The sequence below is a fragment of the Nyctereutes procyonoides genome, unplaced genomic scaffold (assembly GCF_905146905.1).
Source record: "Nyctereutes procyonoides isolate TBG_1078 unplaced genomic scaffold, NYPRO_anot_genome, whole genome shotgun sequence".
In the NCBI taxonomy this organism is placed as follows: domain Eukaryota; kingdom Metazoa; phylum Chordata; class Mammalia; order Carnivora; family Canidae; genus Nyctereutes; species Nyctereutes procyonoides.
In genome coordinates, this window is record NW_026575141.1 from 15,161,881 (window position 1) to 15,184,752 (window position 22,872).

At 38.4% G+C, this 22,872-nt stretch overlaps 2 protein-coding genes across 4 annotated transcripts in view; one reads left to right on the forward strand and one right to left on the reverse strand.

Annotated features, from left to right (window-relative positions):
• Nucleotides 1-6,930: 6,930 nt before the first annotated feature.
• Nucleotides 6,931-14,564, reverse strand: MTERF1 (mitochondrial transcription termination factor 1). Its single transcript, XM_055307492.1, has 3 exons — nt 14,499-14,564; nt 13,940-14,001; nt 6,931-9,319 (listed from the first exon to the last, which is right to left on the reverse strand). Exons 2-3 carry the CDS (start codon nt 13,969-13,971, stop codon nt 8,152-8,154), a joined length of 1,200 nt encoding a protein of 399 aa, XP_055163467.1. The 5' UTR covers nt 13,972-14,001; nt 14,499-14,564; the 3' UTR covers nt 6,931-8,151.
• A 116-nt stretch (nt 14,565-14,680) lies between these two features.
• AKAP9 (A-kinase anchoring protein 9) overlaps nt 14,681-22,872 on the forward strand; it is a 195,387-nt gene continuing 187,195 nt past the window's right edge. For 2 of the 3 annotated variants that reach the window (XM_055307480.1, XM_055307482.1), the window contains exons 1-3: nt 14,681-14,711; nt 15,539-15,580; nt 15,865-15,971. The gene's annotated coding sequence lies outside the window, so the exon portion shown is untranslated. Of the gene's footprint in view, nt 14,712-14,827; nt 15,581-15,864; nt 15,972-22,872 lie in introns of those variants that run through there. The other variant, XM_055307481.1, reaches the window with a different exon arrangement.

The following is a 22,872-nucleotide window of genomic DNA, read 5'->3' on the forward strand; positions in this document are numbered from 1 at the left end:
TTTTGCAATCAGGAAAAAAATATTATTTTTATAAACAAACCAATAAACTATCAAAGCTAGTCCTCTAGGCCCTCTGGGTCTCAATTTTAGCAGTGACTCAAGCTGTGATGATTATATAAATACCATTTTGATGGGAAATGAGAGAGGAGTGAACTTAGGTCTTCTGAAGGATCTAATTGGTCAAACAACCCATTACCTAGGTGACTCCTTTGTTCCCTAACTCTAGGGAAGAAAGTCAAGAAGAACAAAGCAAAACTTATCAAAATAGGTATTAATTTCAGCTTGAGAAGATGGGCAGGGGCAGGGAGAGGAGAAGGGACCTTCTCTATCTAATGACAATTCTGTTCTAGAGTTTTTTCACAAGTTTTCAGATGTCAGGTAGAATGTGAACCAGAGTTCAACTTAATGAAGGCATGATGCACAGTAAAGACGTGACAAGACATCCTTTAACTATATTTAGAAGTTTCAATCTCTTATGTGGCTACCATAACCTCTAGTGCATATATTGTGCACATGATGCTTTGTACTGAAGGCATTTTATATTTATTTCCAATTCTATTATCCTCTCTTACATATTGATTCTCAGATGTAGAATTGCTCACCCAATCATAGCTAAGTGGGCAATGTCATTAAAGCTGCTATGTTAGATGCTGTGGGAGACCCAAGAGCTCATGTAACATCTTCTAAACAATAAAGAAACCAAGGACAGTTTATAATGTGTCTATTTGATATACAACTGTTCTCCCAGCAAACTCTAATTTCCTCACTTCAGATACCATCATTAAGATCTCAATTTTTAAAAAATTCTCAAGACCCCAAATGAATGAAAAAAGTTAAAGTAACTGGAACAACTGCAATGATGTGGACACCATACTATCTTATGGTAAGTTTTGTGTACAGACACATAACAAAAACCACCAGCAAATAAATACATACATACATACATACATACATACATACATACATACATACCACCACCAGCTTTACAGATAAAAATTCAGTAAAGGAGAGGATCTGGCAATAGTAACTAAATAAGAGCAAAGATACTGCTACAGAATATTTTTAAAGCACTAAGACTGTGTAACAGACAAGAAGAGAGTTTCAAACCTAAGTAGAAATGCAAAAGGTACCCTAATTACATCATTTCAGAACTGTCGAGACTGTTAAACAGTGCTATTTGTTTAAATGGAATGAAGAGCCATTCAAATAAAACTGCTTTTGTATTCTTTAAACAGACATTAAACTGCCAGGGGTAAAAAGAAAAAAAAAAAAAACCTATATATGAGAGGGTACTGGCCTATTTTCTTCCAGCTTGAGGCTGACAGAACCTCCAGATAGAATGATACCCTACCAACTCCTTTTTGGTTTTTAAAGGATTCTTTATTAGTTTGACTTATCAGCCAGACTTACACCTAGCTAAGAAACCATATAGCCAAACCTGTCTACAGTTCCCCTGCAGTTCCTGATGTTCCGTGTGCAGGTAAACTGGGTGGTTAGGAACAAATTGCAGTTCTTTTGTCACTCATTAATTACTCTGATTTATTAACTATGTAATTTATACAATTGTAATTATCAGTTATCATACACACTAAGTTAAACTTTAATTCTGTGAATAGTTTATCACATTTAGCTAAATCAGTAAGCTACGCTGTGTATATCATTCTTCCATGAAGTGCAGCCCTCTAGGTTTGGTCAGGATTAACAGGCATTCTAAAGAAGCTTAGCAGGTCTGAGAGACACATTTAAATATGCAGGGTGGGATAATGCTAATCTTGGTGCACTAATTTTGCTATAGACACGTTAGTAAATATTCAGAGTGCAACATGACCATCAGTATTCCCCAACTACAGGAAAGCAAAAAGGAGGGAATACCTCTCATTTGGGTTCATGCACCCTATTTTCCTTAGGAAATGAAGCTATGTATGGTTGCCAAGAGAGTAAATGCAATCAGTTTAGTAATCAAAGAAACACAGAAGTTCTCCAGGGGGACGTAGGACTTCATCAGAGCTCTTGTTCTTGTGGAAAAAAGCTGAAGTCTAACTTTATCTGTACTCACGGAAGAGCAAGAAAAAACAGAGGGCAGCTGCCCTCTTGGTAAATTCTAGCCCAGGGTGAGGAGCAGCCCCAGGAAGCCCTCTAGAATGAAAAGGTACTGGCATTGTATGACCGATGGTAGCTACACATGTGGTGAGTATAGCATAAGTATAAACTTATTGAGTCACTGTGTTGTACACCTGAAACTAATGTAGCGTTGTGTGTCAACTATAACTTAAAAAAAAAAAAAAGGGGATCCCTGGGTGGCTCAGTGGTTTGGCGCCTGCCTTTGGCCCAGGGCGCGATCCTGGGGTCCCAGGATCGAGTCCCATGTCGGGCTCCTGGCATGGAGCCTGCTTCTCCCTCCTCCTGTGTCTCTGCCTCTCTCTCTCTCTCTCTCTCTCTCTCTCTCTATATATATATATATATATATATATATATATATATATATATATATAATAAATAAATAAATCTTTAAAAAAAAAAGATGTTGGGGTGACGGGGTGGCTCAGTTGGTTGGGTGACTGCCTTCAGCTTGGGTCATGATCTCAGGGTCCTGGGATCAAGCCCTGCTCAGGCTCCCTGCTCAATGGGGAGTCTGCTTCTCTCTCTCCACCCCTCCGCCCTGTTCATGCTCTCTCTCTCAAATAAATAAAATCTTTAAAAAAAGAAAAAGAAAAAAAAGATCCTGGTATTAGTGCCAGAGCTTAACACATGCCATAGCCCAATTTGAGTACAGGTCATTAGGTGTAAGGCCATGGCAGGAGTTGAGTAGTACAGGCCTCATGACTGCTCCATTCGGAGTTTATCCTGGTGTATAAGAATCCATTAGTATTTTTTTTCCATGTGGTTTTCTAGGTCTCTCAATACCTTTTCTAAAAAGAGATACTGTTTAATTCCTTATTTTGTTTGTTTTGGGGTTTTTTTTAAGTAATCTTTATGCCCAATGTGGGGCTCAAAATCACAACCCCATGATCAAGAGTCACAAGCTCTACTGATTGAGCCAGCCAGGTACCCATGAGTCTTAATATCAGTATAGAAATATAAAGTGAAATACAATTGTTTGATAGAGTTAAAGAGTATCTAAACACATACACGTACACATTTAGTATCAAATAACAATTGCACTTCAAGTCAATGTTGAATGGATAAATAATTTAACTCTACTGAGAAATAAACTACAATGCACACACTTAAAATATACAATTTTACAAAACAAAGGGTTTTCTATCAAAATATACAATTTGATACATATATGTATACACTCAGAAAATGCTCACCATTATGAAAATAATGAATATATACATCACCCCCAAAAATCTTTGCCCCTTGGTAATCCCTCCTTCATGGTCTTCCCCACTCCACCCTATTGCCATCCCAAACAACAAATCATCTACTTTGTCACTACAGATTAGTGAGCATTCTCTACAATTTAACATAAATGTAATTGTACATATTGTACATTTGTTTTTGTGTGTCTGTGTTTGACTTCTTTCTCTTTTTTTCTTAAGTAGGGACCGTGGAGGCAGATGTGGGGCTCAAATTCACAACCCTGAAATCAAGACTGGAGCTGAGATCAAGAGTTGGACCAACTCTGCCACCCAGGCACCCCTCTGGTTTCTTTCATTCACCAAAATTATTTTGAGATTCCACCCAGGTTGTTACATGTATTAATAGTTCATTTTTGTGTGTGTTGTTGAGTAGTATTCCACTGCATGAATATATCACACTTTATTTTTCCATCCACCTGTTGATGAATATTAGGTAGTTTCCAGGTTTTGGTTAAGAACATGTAAATACAAAGTCTTTGTATAGACATAAAGCAGGCAATGTTACTTTTAATGTAGAATTCAAAGCAAAATTCATTAACCAGGACCAGAGACAACTTTATACTGATATCTACTAAAAAGATAATGGTCAAAAGGCTTTAGATAAGCCTTCACAGCAACTTTCCATTGTTGTCAAGGATCTATCATAAGCAAGATACCAGTCCTCGCTGATTTTATGAGCAAGTTCTGCCAATCTTTAAGGGGATAGGTTGTGCCCACCATTTTCAAATTTCCAAAGCATAGGCAAAAAATAGTAATAAGCTTCCAAATTAAGTTTGAGGCTGGCACAATCCTGATCAAAAGACATGACAAAGTGTTAAACCCCTCCCCCTAAAACACAAAGAAACTACCCACAGAAACTTCCATAATAACAAGGTGAAGAGGGGGAAGAAAACTGTAGACCTCTCTTCCTCTTGTGAATACTAATGAAAATTCCTAAGTCAAATATCAGTAAGTTGAATATGGCATAGGTTTTATTTCCATAAAACAAAGGGTGACATGAAGAAGTCAACTGATATCATTAATGGACAGAAGAGATGATTTTTTTAAAAAATTTTTCAAAACTATTATTCATCCTTGATTTTAAAAAAATAAACCTCTTTGTGAACTAAGAATAAAAGGATATTTCCTCAACTGTATGATAAATAGTCTAGCTTGGACTTTGTTTTAATGTACTGTTTGATGGCTTTATAGTGATTCTGTATTCTCAGAGAATAAAATCATTTCCATTGTAAAATAAAAAGAAGATAATGATTGTGGGCATAAATTGAAGGTACCTTGACAGCTGTGAAGGTGGCACTAGGATATTAAAAATGCATGTGGAAGAACTATCATACAATCATATTAAGAATTTTCACAATTTACAAAAAGCAGTTCATGAACATAAGCTCATTAATCTTCACACAATATTGCTATTAAGGTAAAACAAATTCCAAATATCTGTCTGATTAATACTGAAACTGAGACAGAAAATGAGACTCTATCAAATGTCTTCTACTAAATTCCACTCAGAAATTAGTCAAAAGGCTAAAAAATAAGTTCTAAATACAACTTAGGTTTTTTTCTTTTATTTAAAACCTTTGTGAATTGAGGGAGAAAAAAGTGTGAAATCAAAAAAGTAGACATCTACTATCTTGAAAATACCAGAACAAAGTGAAGATGCAAGACTGTGCATTTCTCTAATGATTAGTGATACTGAGTATCTTTTCATGTATATTGGCCATCCAAAGGTCTATTCGGGTGGTTTGCCCATCTTTTAATCAGATTGCTTTATTTTTTGGGTATTAAGCTGTATTAAGTTCTTTATATATTTTAAATATCTTTTAAAAGATTTTATTTATTTATTCCTGAGAGACACACACAGAAAGAGGCAGAGACATAGCAGACGGAGAAGCAGGCTCCATGCAGGACGCCCAATGTGGGACTCCATCCCAGGACTCTGGGAACACTCAACCGCTGAGCCACCCAGGCATCCCTATATATTTTAAATATTAGCCCCTTATCAGTTGTATCACTTGCATATCTCTCTTTCTCATTCACTAGATTGCCTTTTTGTTGATGGTTTCCTTTACTCTGCAAAAGCTTTTTATTTGGGTGCAGTCCCAACAGTTTATTTTTGCCCAATTTCCTTGCCAGAGGAGACATATCCATAAATGTTGCTGAGGCTGATACCCTACAGATTACTGCCTATGTTTTCTTCCAGGAGTTAATGGTTTCAGGTCTCACATTTAGGTCTTTAGTCCATTTTTTTTTCTTTAGTCCATTTTGAGGTTATTTTTGTGGATGGTGTAAGAAAGTGGCCCAGTTTCATTCTGTTGCATATAGCTGTCCAGTTTTGATGCCAATAATCTTTTATCTCCTCTACTATCCATCTCCCTCAAATTCTTTATAAACTTGTAAGATTCCAAGTTTATCTTTGGAGTGTTTACTGCCATAAAATTCAGAAGATGTAGGGAACTAATACTTGATTAACAATATTTACCCCCAAAAATACCAAAGGATGAAATACTGATATGTGCTACATGGATGAAACTTGAAAACATTATGCTAAGTGAAAGAAGACAGTTACAAAACACACACACACACACACACACACATTGTAAGACTCCATTTATCTGAAATGTTCAGAATAAGCAAATTTAGAGAGACAAAAGGTAGATCATTGGTTGCTTAGGGCTAGGGAAGGGAGGGGACAATGAGAATTTACTGCAAATGGACAAAGGGTTTCTTTTAGGGAGCAAAACCATATACTAAAATTAGATTGGGATGATTACACAGTTCTATGAGAAAAAAATATATATACATATATATTGAATTGTATAATTTAAATTAGTGAGTTGTGTGTTATCTGAACTATATATCAATGAAACTGTTTTTTTAAAATATTATTGTAACTTTATTATAGCTGTCATTGAACAGTTACTACCTGCAAAAAGACTTAAAAGAGACTCTATGTCATCTGATTTTTGCCACCTCTGCAAGGTCAACTTTTACTCTTACAGATAAGAAAACAAGTTCAGTGAAATTAAAATATTTATACACAAAGCTGGCCAGGAATGATGCCCAGATTTATCACTCTAAAGATGTATCTCCCTAAGCCTATGTTTTCTTAATCAAGCCATGCTTGCCATCAAAGAATGGAATTATATTTCCATATAATTATTATATAATAATATAATATGTAATAATTATATAAATATAATTGACAACAAATGGCCTTGTAAAAACAGGCATTTTCTTTCTATCAGTGGCAGGAAAAAGTTTTTGGGGGGCATCACTTAGGAAATAAGGCTTCAAAGGTTTAGCACCACTGTTACTCAATTCAAAATCCACATCTTAGAAAACAAATGCCTCTGAAAAATAACTGAAAGTAAATAAGGTCATATAATTTGTCACTTCTCTTTCAGTTTATATCAGCTAGATTATGAATGTCTTCAAGATACAGACCTCACCTGATTTGTCATTTTAAGGTCAGTACATCTAAAAATTTATTGTTCTTTATTTATATTAAAATGACCATAAAACATAAATATACAGACTATAACCATTTCTTTAAACTACATTATTAAGTAAAAATATTCCTTTATTTAGATTTTATTACATTTAGTTTTTTTATACATTTAGATCTTTACAAACAACAACTTACTAGTCATTCCAGAAAGGTATGTGGACAAAACAGGTAATTACAAGAGGAAGAAACACAGATACACTAAAAAAATCATGTATTGTGACTCCTCCACCCATAATGCGACTAATCATTATTTAGTTGTTATATTCATTTATTTGCTATCTTAACAAATTCACATATTCAGTGGCTTAAAACTAATACATTTATTATCTTAGGGTTCTGTAGGCCAGAAGTTTGGCAACAGGTCTCAGTGGGCTAAATTCAAGGTACCAGCAGGGCTGTGTTCCTTTCTGGGGGCCACAGGGGAGAACGTTTCCTTGCCTTTTCCATTTTCTTAAAGGCCATTTGCATTCCTTGGTTCATGATCCCTTCCTCCTTCAAACCCAGTAAACAGGGTCAAGTCCCTATATTGCATCCCTCTTCCATTTTAAGGACCCATATGATGACACTGGACCCACACAGATAATCTCGGATAATCTCCATGTCTTAGGGTCCTTAACTTAATTGCATCTGCAAAGTCCTTTTCCAGTGTAACAGAACACATTCAGATTCTGGGAATTAAGACACTGACATCTTTAGGTGGCCATTTTTCTACCCATCATTGTTGCCATTGTCTTTAAAAAAAATCAGGATATAGTGAATTGAGCCTATGTTGGAGGGTAAGGGGAACATACTAATGGTTTAAATGGAGAATGCAGAATTTGAGATGAAAACCCCTCCTTTTTTGTCAGATTTTTACTGGCATTCTATTTTGAAGATAAACCACAATTAAATATGTGGGAATGATAGGAGAAATCATTTGCCATTCAAAACCCTCAGAGGAACCATCCAACTGAATCTGTTGATTTTTTAAATCTGAACAGAAACCAAAAAAAGCTTATTTTTCACTTTCCTTCTATATACTGTTCCGCCCTGGCACTCAGGAACTACCATTCATAGGACAATCACAGCCTGTATCATATAACTGGATGTTGTATTAATTCAAACTAGAGAAAGGTAGCTGGCCATGAGTTTTATAAACCTTTACAGTAAAATATCCAAAGGATCATTATGTATGTATATATGGTTATGAAACCAAAGCTCTCCTTTCTGAAAGGCAATTCAACATGAAGTCTCACTACATTATGAGACTGACATTTTTTAATTCCCCAGAACAACGTTTCATTCAATGTTTAACTTTTCCAATTTAGCTTTGTATCTTTTGTGACTCCAAGATAAAAGAGTGATGTTTGATGTACTGAAGTTATAGCCAGCATTCACCAATTCCTTGATTCGACTTTTTAAAGTACTCATGCTTGAATCCAAAATCCGAGGATTTTCAATTATTTGTGATATGCTAAATTTTTCTTCTATGAGATAGTCTATTTTATCATTGAACTTTTTTTTTCCTAAGAAGATCACATCTGGATAACTTAAGATAAACTTGTGTGCCTCTTCTTCAGTACACCCAAGAGAAAACAGCTTCTCTTTGATATTTGTGTAGTTTCTGTTGACATAGTCATTGGAAAGGTCTAGAATTTTAGCTCCTGGACCACAGAGCAAAACAAGCAGCTTCTCATTGTTCAAATTAAAAGTTGACTGTAAAAACTCAATATTAGTTTTTACCCGTTTGGTACTCTGAATTAAGATGAAAGGGTTTTTTAAAATTATCTTCCCAATAAAATCTCTAGGCTTATTGTGATTCAAAGACAAACAGACTTCTTGCAAATATTTAATCATCTGTTTATTCAAATCTAGACTGTTGGAGAATGTACGCGGGGCATTGGTCAACAACCGACAAAGGCATTTATGAGTCAATCCAACTGAGTAGAGGAATTTTATATTATTCTCTAAGTTTCGGTTGTTACTGGACCGAAAAAAAGCTTCGGGAGAACGTTCCAAAATATTTATAATCTCAAGGTCTGATGTCATAATTCTTCTCCACAGATCCCACCGTTCTGAAAGACTTTCTGGTGTGCGTGTTATGGCTCGTGGATATCTTGATATAATGCTAGCAACAACTTCTTTACTAGCTCCTTTGGATAGAAGGAACATCTTCAGGTCCTGCTCTTTAGTTCCCATCCTATTAAAAACTCCAGGCTGTCGTTTTTTCGCCTTATCAACATCTACTCCCATTGTAAGTAAGTTATTCAGTAATTCTTCATTCTCCGAAGACTCACTGTCTGCATTACCACATTTCACACTAAAAAGCCTAAATGAAATTGATTTAAGGAAGACTTCTGTTGAAAATTGGATCATCCAACATCTTGAACCAAAGATAAAGTTACTTCTCATACAAAAGAAGCTTCTTGGTGCCATAATGATCAGGTATCCCAAACTTTTTGGAATGCTGTGTAAAACAACATACATAATATTATATAAATGCATGTGTTAAACAGCTAAAAGACCATATTATAATCCTGTAAGCATCACGGTCATTTCTAAAAGAAAATTTATATAGCTCCAGCTCTCCTAGTACTGTATTAACAATTCAGCCACTGCACTCCCGCTCTCTAGTTTCCTGCTTCTGATTATCTGTGAGCCTGGGGCTGTTTCCATTCTTAATGTGATGAAAAGCAGTATAGCAGCATCATCATCCCACAACTATTCCTTCCAGGCCTTTCACCTGTTCTTTGTATTTGGACTTGCCTATGTTTGCTACCCAAAAACAGTTGCCCCTCTCAACTTCTGCTTTATCCTCCTGGTTTTCAAACCTTTGGCTTATTCCTACTAACTGAAGCTTTCAACTGTGCCTTGTCTTCCAACTTGCCAGATCTTTGGCTTTCCCTCTGCCTATAGATACCAAACTACTTTGCCCCTGTTCCCTCTTCCTGGTTCCTCAAGCTCTAAACATAGCCTTGAAAATCAACACTTCAGACTAATCTCCGTCTTAAACACCTTTTTCTAGATGCATGCTTCTCTTTAACCCCACGCTATCATTAGTCTTAATTCTTAGCTTTATATAGACCTCTGGTCACCGGTTCTCAACCTCAATCTCCATCTCCTTCAGTTCACCTATCGCTCCCTTCATTGCAACCCAACTGCTCCAACCCAATTTTTATCTTCAAAATGATTTATTTGGGCTGTTCAATCCACAGAGTCACCATATGTGGAACTGTGCTGAGAGCACATGAACAGTGAAAAGTTACTTTTACCATCCTCCTCTGCCCAACCACATTATAAAAGATGAGCCCAGAGCTTTCTGCATCTGTCTCACAATACACCATTTCAGGCAAATGACTAAAACCTCAATAACTCATTTTCCTAATCATTTAGAAAGGGGGCACAAAATGTATGAATTTATATATGATAATAACCATAGGTACCTACTAAATTGGTATCTGCATTTATAGGAATTACTTTATCAGGAAAGCAACAGAAAATTTTTCTTGTTATTCAATTTGTCAGATGATTAATGCTCTTAAGCTAATTGTGGTCTGAGTCATAAAACAACTCCTATGTACTTTCTCCTTTTTAGACTACATGGCTGTAACAAACTTAGTTCTTAATTTCTCATTATTAACAATGGGCTCTTATAACTTGAAGCATTTCTCTTCTCACCTCTCCTAATTAAACATAAAATAAGAAAAAGAGATAGATGATTTTAACTCACTACTAATATCTCTGGGCTTGAGATGTTGCTTTCAAGATCAGTACCAAAGAAAGCCTCTCTGTGTATGCCCATTTAATTAAACTACTTTTTTTAAGATTTTATTTATTTATTCATTTTTTTAATTTACGATAGTCATACAGAGAGAGAGAGAGAGAGAGAGAGAGAGAGAGAGAGTCAGAGACACAGGCAGAGTGAGAAGCAGGCTCCATGCACCGGGAGCCCGACGTGGGATTTGATCCCGGGTCTCCAGGGTCGCGCCCTGGGTCAAAAGCAGGCGCCAAACCGCTGCGCCACCCAGGGATCCCTTAAGATTTTATTTTTAAGCCCCACGCAATGTGGGGCTCGAACTCACAACCCCAAGATCAAGAGCTGCATGCTCCCCCGACTGAGCCAGCCAGACACCAGTAACTTATACCAATTTAACAAGAGTTTAAGATTATTCCTAGAGTTAGGGAACTCTCCCATATCTCAGGTAATCTACAGATCCTCAGAATTAGAAAAAGATTCCCAAACTATAGAATGCAGGACAAACAAAAATGCAGGACACACAAAATAAACATCAAACGGTAGCACATTTTAGATTGCCGTATACTGAGTTCACTATTCTTAACTTCTCCATAATACCACATACTGCTCTTTAAGTACATATTCCTCCAAAAATGCATGAATTTAGAAACTCAAAAATAAGATCCGCATTCTAACTTAAGAATGAAGGCTCTACTTGCACAGCTCAACAATCTGTTCTCTCTTCCAGATGCTCAAGGGTGACCTCTACTGGATAATGGTACAGAACACAATATACATACACTGGAGGTACACGTAGAAAACCTTTTTTTCTACTGAGAGTGTACACAATCAAAAGTCTGAAGACAACTACTCTAGACAACAAACTCTGAGATGATCAGCACCACGACAAACAGGCCGAACAAGCCACAGAAAGTTCAAAAGAAATTGTACTAATGACAGAGTAACAGTGAAAATATATGACAAATTTCTTAACAAAGGAGTCATAAATCGATTAAGATTTCTTTCTCTTGAATCTGTGAAGGTGAATTTTACGTCTTGTGTATAATTCACTCTCTGTAGAAATATCTTTCACATGAATTAACAGGTCTAAAACCGAACTGAACATCTTTCCCAGCCTCTAAAATAGCCTTCTTCTGATGGATGGAATCACTACCCTTATCCTAATGGTCACTCACGATAAAAATCTAAAAGTAATTACTTTCTTCCTGTTCCTCAACCTTTTAGTCATTGAATCATGTAGATTCAGTATCTTTGTTAACATCTCTAATCTTTGCTATTCTCCCTCACCTAGACTATTAACAGCCACCTAACCGGCTTCTCTAACATCAGTTATGCAAAACCGCCACCACAGTATACTCGTAAAACAAAGAAGTGATTACATACATGCCTTATTCCCAGATTAAATACCTCTGTAGCTCTCCCCGAGAAAGCAAAATCTTCAGACTGACCTTCAAAACTCTCACCATACCATTCTAACTACCTTCCTAGATATCTGTTCTATTCGACAACCTCACAACCAGACACTATTAACTCTCAAACCTCAGATCCTAAACATTCTTGCCCATTTTTGTCTCCCTGCCTTTGTAGAAGCTATTCTTTCAGAAAGGCCCACCCTCCCATATCTATCCATAGTACAAGGTCTCATTCGAATACTACCTTCCCACAAATCTTTAACTTAACAAATACTGCTGAAGTGAATCGTTTTATAACTTATTACTAAAGAACTAAAACTAGGGGCACCTGAGTGGTTCAGTCAGTTAAGCATCTGCCTTCAGCTCAGGTTGTGATCCCAAGGTCCTGGGATCAAGCCCTGCATCAGGCTCCCTGCTCAGTGGGGAGTCTGCTTCTCCCTCTCTCTCTGCCCCTCCTCCCCTTATGCTCTCTCTCACTTCCTGCCTCTCTCTCCCAAATAAAGTATTTTTAAAAAAATTATTTTTTAAATCTAAAACTAAGTATTCTCTTTTATAATTTCAAAAAACGATGAACCGGACTTAGAACTGGCAAGCAAACTTTGGATTTGATTACAATACCATAAAGGCAATCAATTGACTTTAAAAAATGGTAGAAGTCGTCTCAGCTAAGGCTAAAAACAATGACAACTAATATCAACTGTTAGCGAACATATTAGGAAATGCAGAGAATTTTCAAATACCACTGTTGGAAGGGAATTTGGCACCACCTACCATATCCTTTAATCCAGCACTTTGATTTCTTTAAAATTATCCAAAGGAAATAAAAGGACAATATATATTTCTTATGAAAAAGGATGACTACCCTAGCATTATTTGCTATGATATACAAAAAAGAAAAAACCCAAATGGTGACCAACAGAATGATTCATACATTGTGGAACATCTATGTAATATACTATACAACCTTATTTTTAAAAAAAAAAACTGGCATATCTAACACAATGGAAAGATATCCAAGATTTTGTAAGTGGCAAACCATGTTGCAGGATGGATAAAATGGTATCACTTATATAAAGAGGGGGGATATTAATATAGACAAAAAAGATAAAAAGGTAGTAGGTTATCTCAGAGATGAATGGGGGCTATGTACTGTTCCTGAAATACTGTGGTATTATTTACTAAATATGTTGTTTTGCAACCAGATAAATTAAGAACAAATTAAATTGGCTTAGGGCTGGGCACCTGGGTGGCTCAGCGGTTGAGCATCTGCCTTTGGCTCCGGTCATGATCCCAGGGTGCTGGGATCGAGTCCCACATTGGGCTCCACACTGGGAGCCTGCTTCTCCCTCTGCCTATGTCTCTGTCTCTCTCTGTGTCTCTCATGAATAAACAAATAAAATATTTTAAAAATAAGAAAAATAAATTGGGTTAGGGATGCCAAAAGTATTGGGAAATATGTCACCCTTATCAATTTTTCATTTTTCAACACAAAAAAAAAATTAAACCTGGAAAATACTGATCTTGATTTACTTTTAGCATCTGATCCACATTCAAAACATTCCTGTAACATCTAGCAAGGTAATAAATACATAAGCAGCCTAATGCAAACAGTGTCAACTGTCTCAATCTGCAAATTTCAAGAATAATTAATATCCCATAATTTATTTCAATCTGTTTCTCAATTTGCTATCTTTAATGAACCAAAACCATTATTCCAAGGGCTAAAGTCCTAAATTAACAAATACACTGGAAACCTCTGTACTCAGAAACTTGTAAGGCCTTAGGAATAAGACGATTCACTTGATAAAGGGAATTTAGTGGAGATGGTTAATCACTGGCCCAGGGTACTATATTCCAGCTGGTCTTTTTTGATAACACAAGGGAAGTTTGAAGCTCTTTTCAGCGATCCATTTCTCACCTAGTTTGTCTTAAAAAGAGAGGGCGTTGCATTTCTCCAGAAGAGCTGGAAAACAGCTGTCCCTAAAAATGGGGGGAATAAAAACGGGGGGGACAAAATATTGTCAGCACTTCGTGATACAGAATAAAGAAATCGACCCCAGCTAACACCGCATAACGTCCTTGCGAAAAGCGTCACCTCTTACGTCCTAAGCATCTCAGAAATACCGAGGAAAACAGCAAGAACAAGCCTGAGGATTCATGGGAAAAGGGAGCGTAATCACGCATATGACCTGGAAAGCCGGAGCTAAGTGCTTCGCATATATTGTCTCACTTCAACCTCACAACGGAAGAGGTAGGCATTGTTCCTAAAGCCAGAAAATGAGCGGCAAGGCCGAGCTCTGTCACAAGTTCGTATTAGCTCACTGAAGCCACGGCTTCCATTCCATGGGTTCTCCCTGCCCCTCTTCCTCCCCAACACCAACTCGCCAAGGGGCTGCGCGGGAAGGAGACTCTACCATATATCAAAATCACCCAGACCCCTTCTAAAAGAAAAGGCACACGCACAGCGAGCCACAGACCTCAAACCGGACTGCATTACTAATATTCGATAGGCAGCCTCTTTACTTCCGCCTCTCCTCTCTGGGGCGGGACCGAGAGGCGGAAATGAACCAGACTAAGTTCCGGTCGCGCGGAGGTGACGTCTTCCTCTCTGCGCCCCCCGGCGGCCGCGCCACAGCCCCTCGGTAAGCCGGACGCGAAGAGCCCGGCAGGGGGCGGCAAGAGACCACGTGGTGAGCGCAGGGGACCGGCCTCCTAGGGCTGGTTTGGGAGGGAGGCGGGTCTCCGGCGTTTCTCCGACGCGCGGGCCGGGGGCCGAGGGTGGCGGTAGCGATCCCCTGCCTGCTGGCGACGTGCGGTAGGACAGTCGCTATTATACACGGGGATTTTACAGCTTGATAGGGCGACTACGCTTATCAGTATGGTTAACATATGCCAGCAAACACCTCGGCGTCGGGTGCCCGAAGGCGCGTGCCAACTGGGGCCCCCGAGGAGTCCCAGAGTCTCGTCCCTTCCTGAGCTATAGCCTCGAAACCCCGGCGGGTGGCCGCTAGTCCGACTTCAGCTTCCGCTTTCACACCAAGAAGCGGTTCTCGTACACCTCGATGTAACTGCCAGCAGCACGATTTACTTATGCTTCTTCGGAAATTGTGAGGCTGAAGTGTTTTTGCCGCCCTTACACCTTCCCGGTCCTGTTACTCTGGCTTGACTGGGGAGGGTAGCCCTGAAGATTCAGCTTCCGCTCAAAGCAATTCCGTTACCTCCAAAAGAAAGATTCTACCTAAATTAATGAAATCATCATCAAGCTGCCAAGTTCTCTTCCGGCGGAAGCGATTGGGCCTTTAGAAACACAGAAAGGGGAGGAGACGGTTGATCCTGAATTCCGCGGCAAGGAAGGCTTTCCTGCTTTACCCTACTCCATGGAGGAGCCGATGATGAGTCTTTATCTTATTTCTGTACCGATTACTATTTTCATCTTCACCCTGGCCCTTAGATTACTCTTAGCTGGTATGTTGTCCACTCTGTTTCGAATTAATTTTCTGTTTTATTGGTTTATAAGGGTGAAGATTTACCTTTGGAACTGTAAATTACGGTCTTTATGGTAAGTGGAATTGCTTAACTGCCGTCCCTCCAGGTAAAAAAGCGGTCCTGAAATGTTAGAAATGGTCTCTTTATGGGAGTTTCCAAAATCTCCTTCTGCATAGAAGGAGCTCCTAAATCTGGATTCATATGTACTGTGAAGTATGAACTTACTTGCATAAATACATAAATATAAGCTACTTTACAATGTAAAACAATAATTTTTTTAAGGATTCATTGAACTTTAGACTCTAAGAAGACCTTTGAGATTATGAATCCCTCCTTATGAAACCCCTCATTTTGCAGGTGAGACGTTGAAGCCCTTACAGTAGAAGCCGGCAAGATAATACTTGTGTCATACCTTCTTCACGAGTAATTCTTCATACCACATGCACTGACAAGGATTATTCAAGGTCAGCTCAGACTTACTTAGGCGACATCACTTAAGTTTGTTTTTAGTGATGTGTGTAGGTAAAGGAGATCGGTTCTTTTGAAAATAAGGGCCATATTTCCTATCCAAAAAAATTTTTTATTACAAATATATTTTAAATTCATATTGTAAAGCACTGACAAGAATAGCAACTAAGGTATGATGGTTGGGTTAGTATGCTGTATTAGCAATTTTTTTTTCTTCTCACATCTCTGCAAAAAGGTTTAATATTTAATGATTTGTGAAATGTTCTCATTACCTCCAGTAAAAGCAGTAACTACTACCTCATTGTCATTAGTGCCTGTATTTCATTCGTTGAATCAGCGAACACTTATTAAACACCTGTACATTCCAGGCCTTGTTTTCAGGATCGAGGGCATATAGCGGAAAACAAAACAAAGCCCCTGTCTTCTTTGACCTTATTTCCAGTGATAGATCTCACTCTCAGCCTGAGTGTCTGCTGCTCTGCATGCTTCCCCCTTCTCACCTCCCCAAGACCGCAGATGATCCATGCCCTACTAAATTGATGTAATTAAGAAGAAGAAAATGTGGTTGGAAACACTGCGGTCTCTGGTAGAAGACCAGAGGCAGGGAGTAAGTGATGAAGAAACAGAGAAAAAAAAAGGATAAGTAGTTGCAACATGGTGGAGGGCAGTTTTCCTAGTGTCACCCACTTGATCCTTGGGCTTACTAAACAGTAGGAATTGACTAGAAGCCAAAAGGGAGTGCCAGGCAAGGCTTTTATTGGGACTTATTCTGCAGCACAAGGGAAATAGCACAAAGGAAAGAGTCTTTCAGGCTGTGTTCCCTAACAGGCCAGGGAAAGGTTTTGTTTGTTTGTTTTTTAAGATTTATTTATTTATTCATTCATTCATTCATTCATTAGAGACAGAGAGAGAGAGGCAGAGACACAGGCAGAGGGAGAAGCAGGCTCCACGCAGGGAGCCTGATGTGGGACTCCATCCCTGGTCTCCAGGATCACACCCTGGGCCGAAGGCGGTGCTAAACCACTGAGCCACCTGGGCTGGCCCAGGGAAAGTTTTTGAAGGGACTGAGGAGGCAAAGGAGTGATGTTGAAACATACCGAGGTGGGGATTTCTTGGCACCTGCCAAGTTTATGCTTCTTCATGTGTTGCATGTCTAATTAGCATATTAAATATCTTACCCGAGGTTTTTAGTATTATAATGAGGGGAAACATTGGTGAAAAGTCAGCACAGGGGGGTCCACCAAGGTGCAGACTAGTTTGGTTCAGTCTTTGCCTGTCTTCATAGTTCTGTTTCTCCTTGAGATAATACTCACCCTGCTTCCACATTCTTGCAAGATACACTACTCAAAATGCATAGTTTCAGCTGTCAATGAAAGCTAGATTTCACCTTCAGGGTTGAGGAGGCCAAATCCAGGCCCTGCCCTGTCTCACTAGAAGCTGTTCTAAAGTTGTCATCTTTCAGAGTTTTTTATAAAGTCTAAAGTAATTCAATTTTTTAAAGATTTTATTTATTTATTCATGAGAGACACAGAGAGGGAGAGAGGCAGAGACATAGGCAGAAGGAGAAGCAGGCTCCCTGCAGGGAGCCCAATTCAGGACTGGATCCCTGGACTCCAGGCACACCCTGAGCCGAAGGCAGACACTCAACCACTGAGCCACCCAGGCGTCCCTAAAGTAATTCAGCTTTTAAGTTAAATTTGTTTTGTTCTACCTCTCTTTTACAACTTTCATTTATGAAACCATGGTAATATCAGATGGTATATGTGTTTTTAAATGACTTTACTTGAGAAAAGAAAGTTTGCCAAGTCTATAATGAAGCCTCTCCTCCAACTTTTTTTTTTTTCATCGAAAAGTGTGTTGCAGGGGAAAGTAGGGACTCTGGAGTCCTTCGTCCCCAAGTAGGACTTAAGACACTCAGCTGAAAGTCAAGTGTGAGTACAGATCTGTACTATATTTAGAAGGATCTCTGCCCTTTTACAACTAAGGGTTTCTTTCTTTCTTTCTTTCTTTCTTTCTTTCTTTCTTTCTTTCTTTCTTTCTTTCTTTCTTTCTTTCTTCTTTCTTTTCACTGTGTCAAATGTGCCTGCATCACCTGCTCTGTGCAGGAAATGTCCTTAGTTTTTCATGCAGATAGCTTTTTGTCACATCACAGCCCCTTTGTGGCCACTCATGTTTGCATCTTAGCAGACCCAATTAAGATCAGAAAGGAAGTGGCCCTCCAGTTTCCCACCATCCACCCACTACAGCTATACACAGATTCCTGGACTCAGTAGACAAATGCAACTCCCACCACACAGCAACTTCCTAGACAGACCTACCAGCTTCCTACCAGTGTAGTTTGAAGGCCTTCAGAGGAACATCATGTCTCTTCTCTCATTCTCTTGCCTGAGGTCATTTTGTGTGCTTATGAAAATACATGAAAAGGCTACAAATTGCTTATAATTGAGTAAAGCAGTGGATAAAGTTACCCTGATAATCACAGGTTAACACTTTTCTGTTTGAAAACAACCAGAAAAAACAACAACAAAAATACTTAGCTTAATTTCCTCCCTTTTCAAAATAATTACTTTTTAACAACCTTGGATTTCTTTTGAAATCTAGAGATTTTGGGTATCCCTGGATGACTCAGTGGTTTAGCGCCTGCCTTTGGCCCAGGGCGCGATCCTGGAGTCCCAGGATCAAGTCCCACGTCGGGCTCCTGGCATGGAGTCTGCTTCTCCCTCCTCCTGTGTCTCTGCCTCTCTCTCTTTCTATGTCTATCATAAATAAATAAATAAATAAATAAATAAATAAATAAATAAATAAATAAATAATCTATCTTTAAAAAAAATCTAGAGATTTTACTAATGGCAACTTTCCTACTCTGAAATGTGCCTATCTGGGGTCTAGAGACACTTTTTGAGTCAGCCTTCCTACTCCCACACTTAGTACAACCAGGGTCTGTAGCAAGGAACTAGGTACTTAGTCTGGCATATTTGCTGATTGCAGATCTGATATGATCCTGGATTCCCATGGTAGTTAGATTGCCATCATCAGCATGACAGAGTTGGCCAAGAGAAACACAATAACCATTTAAGATGCCATTCAGCCTGGTGAGTTTAAGTACCTTTTGGGTTATTTGATTCCATAGTACCATGCTTTCAATTACTATGAAGTGATTCTTAATCACTGGTAGAAAAAGGGGAAAAGGTGATCTTACTACAGAGTGGGGGAAGAGGGACAAATATTCACAAAATAGAATAAAATCTTCCTTGTCCAAAACTATTTCCCTTTCTATTTATAGTATTTTTTTGAAATCCCACCCTTAGAAATTTATTCCTTGGTATTTATAGCATGGTGATTTTAAATCCTAAACATGTTTGAAAGGGGGGAACAAATGAAGCCAACAGTCAACAAATTTTTTTATAAAGGGCCAGATAGTAAATATCTTAACCTTTGTGGAACATATACTATCTCTTTTGCATATTCTTCTTTTTTCTTTCTTTCTTTTTTCACAGCCCTTTAAAAATGTAAAAACTGGGGATCCCTGGGTGGCGCAGCGGTTTGGCGCCTGCCTTTGGCCCAGGGCACGATCCTGGAGACCCGGGATCGAATCCCACGTCGGGCTCCCGGTGCATGGAGCCTGCTTCTCCCTCTGCCTGTGTCTCTGCCTCTCTCTCTCTCTGTGTGTGACTATCATAAATAAATTAATTTAAAATAAAAATAAAAATAAAAAAAATAAAAATGTAAAAACTATTAGCTCATAGAACTCCTGGCCACTGGTCACAGTCTGCAGACACTCGTATTAACTACAGTGAGCTACTGTATACCTAAGGAAAACAACATAAAAGAGAAAAAATGTTAGTATTTGAACATATCATATAATGCTATCTGCCAGGTACTCTTCTAATCACGTCACCTATATTAATCCATTTACATCTATGATTGAAATAATATTATCTCCATTTTACATATAAGGAAACTAAAATGGAGGCTAAGTAACCTGCCCAAGTTCACACAGCTAATAAGTAACTGGAACCTAAGAAGTCCAACTCTAGAGTGTATGATCATAATTGTGATGCTATGCTGACACTCAGAAAACAATATTTTAATTCACTGTAGAGACTACAAAAATAGAAATATTTTTCTATAGAAAATAGAAAAAGAGGGCAAAAATTCACCCATAATTCCATCTCCTTGAAATAATCACTATTACATTTTGTTTATATTCTTCCAGGATATTCCTATACATAAAATTCTTTCCTTTATTCGACCGATGAGATAGGTATAATTTTACAGATGAGGAAACTGAGGCTTAGAAGGGTTAAGTGAGGGCACCAGGGCAGCTCAGTGGTTGAGCGTCTGTCTTGGGCTCGGGTAGTGATCCTGGGGTCCTGGGATCAAGCTCCGCTTCCGGCTCCCTACAGGGAGCCTGCTTCTCCCTCTGCCTGTCTCTGCCTCTCTCTGTGTCTCTTGTGAATAAATGAATAATATCTTTAACAAAATAACAACAAAAAAAGAAGTGTTAAGTGACTTTTTCAAGATCATAAAGCTGTTATGTGTGTGGAAGCAGGATTTCAACCCCGGCTGTTGCTTCTAGAACCTGTGCTCTTAACACCTGGCCTATACTGTATTTGAGTTTATACTTACTTGTCACACCATGTTTATAAAACACATTCACTCATTCTCTTTCATTACTTTATTATTTTTCTTGTTTTTCCTTTAAATTTTTGAGTCATCTGGATTTTATTTGGAGAAAGAAGCAAGGTAGAGATTCAGTTCTGTTTTTTTTTTTCCAAGTTGCAAGTCATTTGTTCCGTCATTTAATGAGTACCTTCTTTGCCCACTGATTCAAAGTGCCGCCTTTATCCTGTATTAAATTATGAAGTAATCTTACCAATTTTGAGTGACTGCATTCTGCATCCTGTTGTGATGCTCTAACTTAAGAGTTGATATGAAGAAAAGATTTCACCTGATGTTATGAGACTTTTCCTTTAAAGATTATTTATCCATTAAAAAAGTCACAGCCAAGAATACAGATGAGCATATTTAGTTCAAAGTCTTCAACCTCAGCTTGAAGGAATATTAATGAATGTTTTGTCCAACCCCCTTATTTATAGATAAGGAAACTAAGACCCAACATGGATAAAAAATTACTTTTCTAATAAATAATGCTAGTTAGTGATTGTATTACACAGAATTCTTTCAGTTGTAAGTGACAGAAGTACAACTCAAACTAATTCAAACAACAACAACAAAAAAAGGTTTTCTCTCATAACATGGAAAGAAGAGGGGCAGAGATTGCCTCAGGCATTACTAAATCCAAGAATTAAATTAGATTCATAGCTGTCTCTGCATCTTGGCTCAGCTTCCCTTTGTACATATACCTCATTCTCTCAGGCTCATCTGTGGGACAAAAAATTTGGTTGCAAGTATCTCTAGGGTTACATCCTTTTAAACCCAAAAGAAAAGAGAGAGATTTTTCTTAGTCTTAAAAATGAAATCCAAAATAGAGATTCTGATTGGCTTTCCTTGACTCTTGTGACCAGCTCATTATTTCTAGGGAAGTGTGAGGATGACAGGGTATAATGTGATTGGTGTTACTGATGCTAGAATGCTAGGGGTGCCTGGGTGGCTCAGTCAGTTAAGCATATGCCTCTGTTCAGGTCTTGATCTCAGGGTCCTGGGATTGAGCCCTGCATCTGGCTCCCTTCTCACCCTTCTCAGCAAGAAGTCTGTTTCTCTCTCTGCCCCACCACCTCCTCCCCCCCACCCCCACTCATGTGCTCCTATGTGCACATAAGCACTCTCTCTCTCTCTGTCAAATAAATAAATAAAATCTTTTTAAAAAATGAAGAAAGGTAAAAAAAAAAAAAATGAAGAAAGGTAAGTTGGGCAGACAAAAACATCTCTGTCTACTACTACAGTTGGAGAGCCAGAAATGGAGTTGAGATCTTTGATCTCCCATTCCAATCCTTTTCTCATTCCTCTATTTATTCATTTAACACATATTTACTGAACATCCTATCAGGATTATATGTAGCTGCACATAACAGTGGTAGTTTACATAGCAAAAGGTCTAGAGATGGAAGTGCGTTTTTGGCATTGTTTTCTAATACCAGGTAGTCTCACAGTTTCCCAACCACAGCACTATACTCCTTTGCCTCTGATCCTTTGCTCACTCCTCTGCTCACCATATCCATTTGTTAGGCACTCTCTTAGTCTCAGTTTGTTAGGGTTGTTATAACATGAATGCCATAGAGTAGGTTGTTTAAACAACATACATTTATTTGTCATAGTTCTGGAAGCTGGAGAGTCCACATCAAGGTGGCAGCAGATTTGCTGTTTGGTGAAGTCTCACTTCCTGATAGTTGACTGTCTTCTCAGTGTGCCCTGACATACCAGAAAGGAGTAAGAGAGCTCTTTGTGGTTTCTTTCATAAGAGCTCTAATCCCCTTCATAAGGGCTTCAGCCTTATAACCTAACTACCTCTCTGAAGGCCCCACTGCCTAGTATCATCACATTGGATGTTAGGATTTCAACATATAAATTTTGGGGGAAACAGAAACATTAATTCCATAACAATTAACCTAGAAAGGGTGATACCGTCTCTCCCTGAAGCTTTTCCAAACCCTCGTTCAGAGTAAATCTTTCCCATTTCTGTATTTCTGTAGCATTTTGTGTAATCAGTGTGACACCAAATTTATTCTACCTTGTGTTTAAATCAATATGGCACATACATATCAATCTCTGCTGTTATACTGCAGTTTCTTAAGGGTACAGACTGAGTCTCATTCTTCTTTGTGGGATCCAAACGCCACCTCTTCTCCCATCCTCTGGCTGTGCCAGCTGTATATCCTGCCTGCTACACCCAGAATGACTTTGAGTTCTGCCAAAGTGAACCGTATCACCTGAAAA

Coding starts and splice junctions, on each gene's coding strand:
- MTERF1 (XM_055307492.1), bottom strand. CDS start 13,971: ATGCAACGCCCTCTCTTTTTAAGACAAACTAG. Junction 9,320..13,939: donor CTCTTTTTAAGACAAACTAG/GTGAGAAATGGA, acceptor TGTTTTACACAG/CATTCCAAAAAGTTTGGGAT.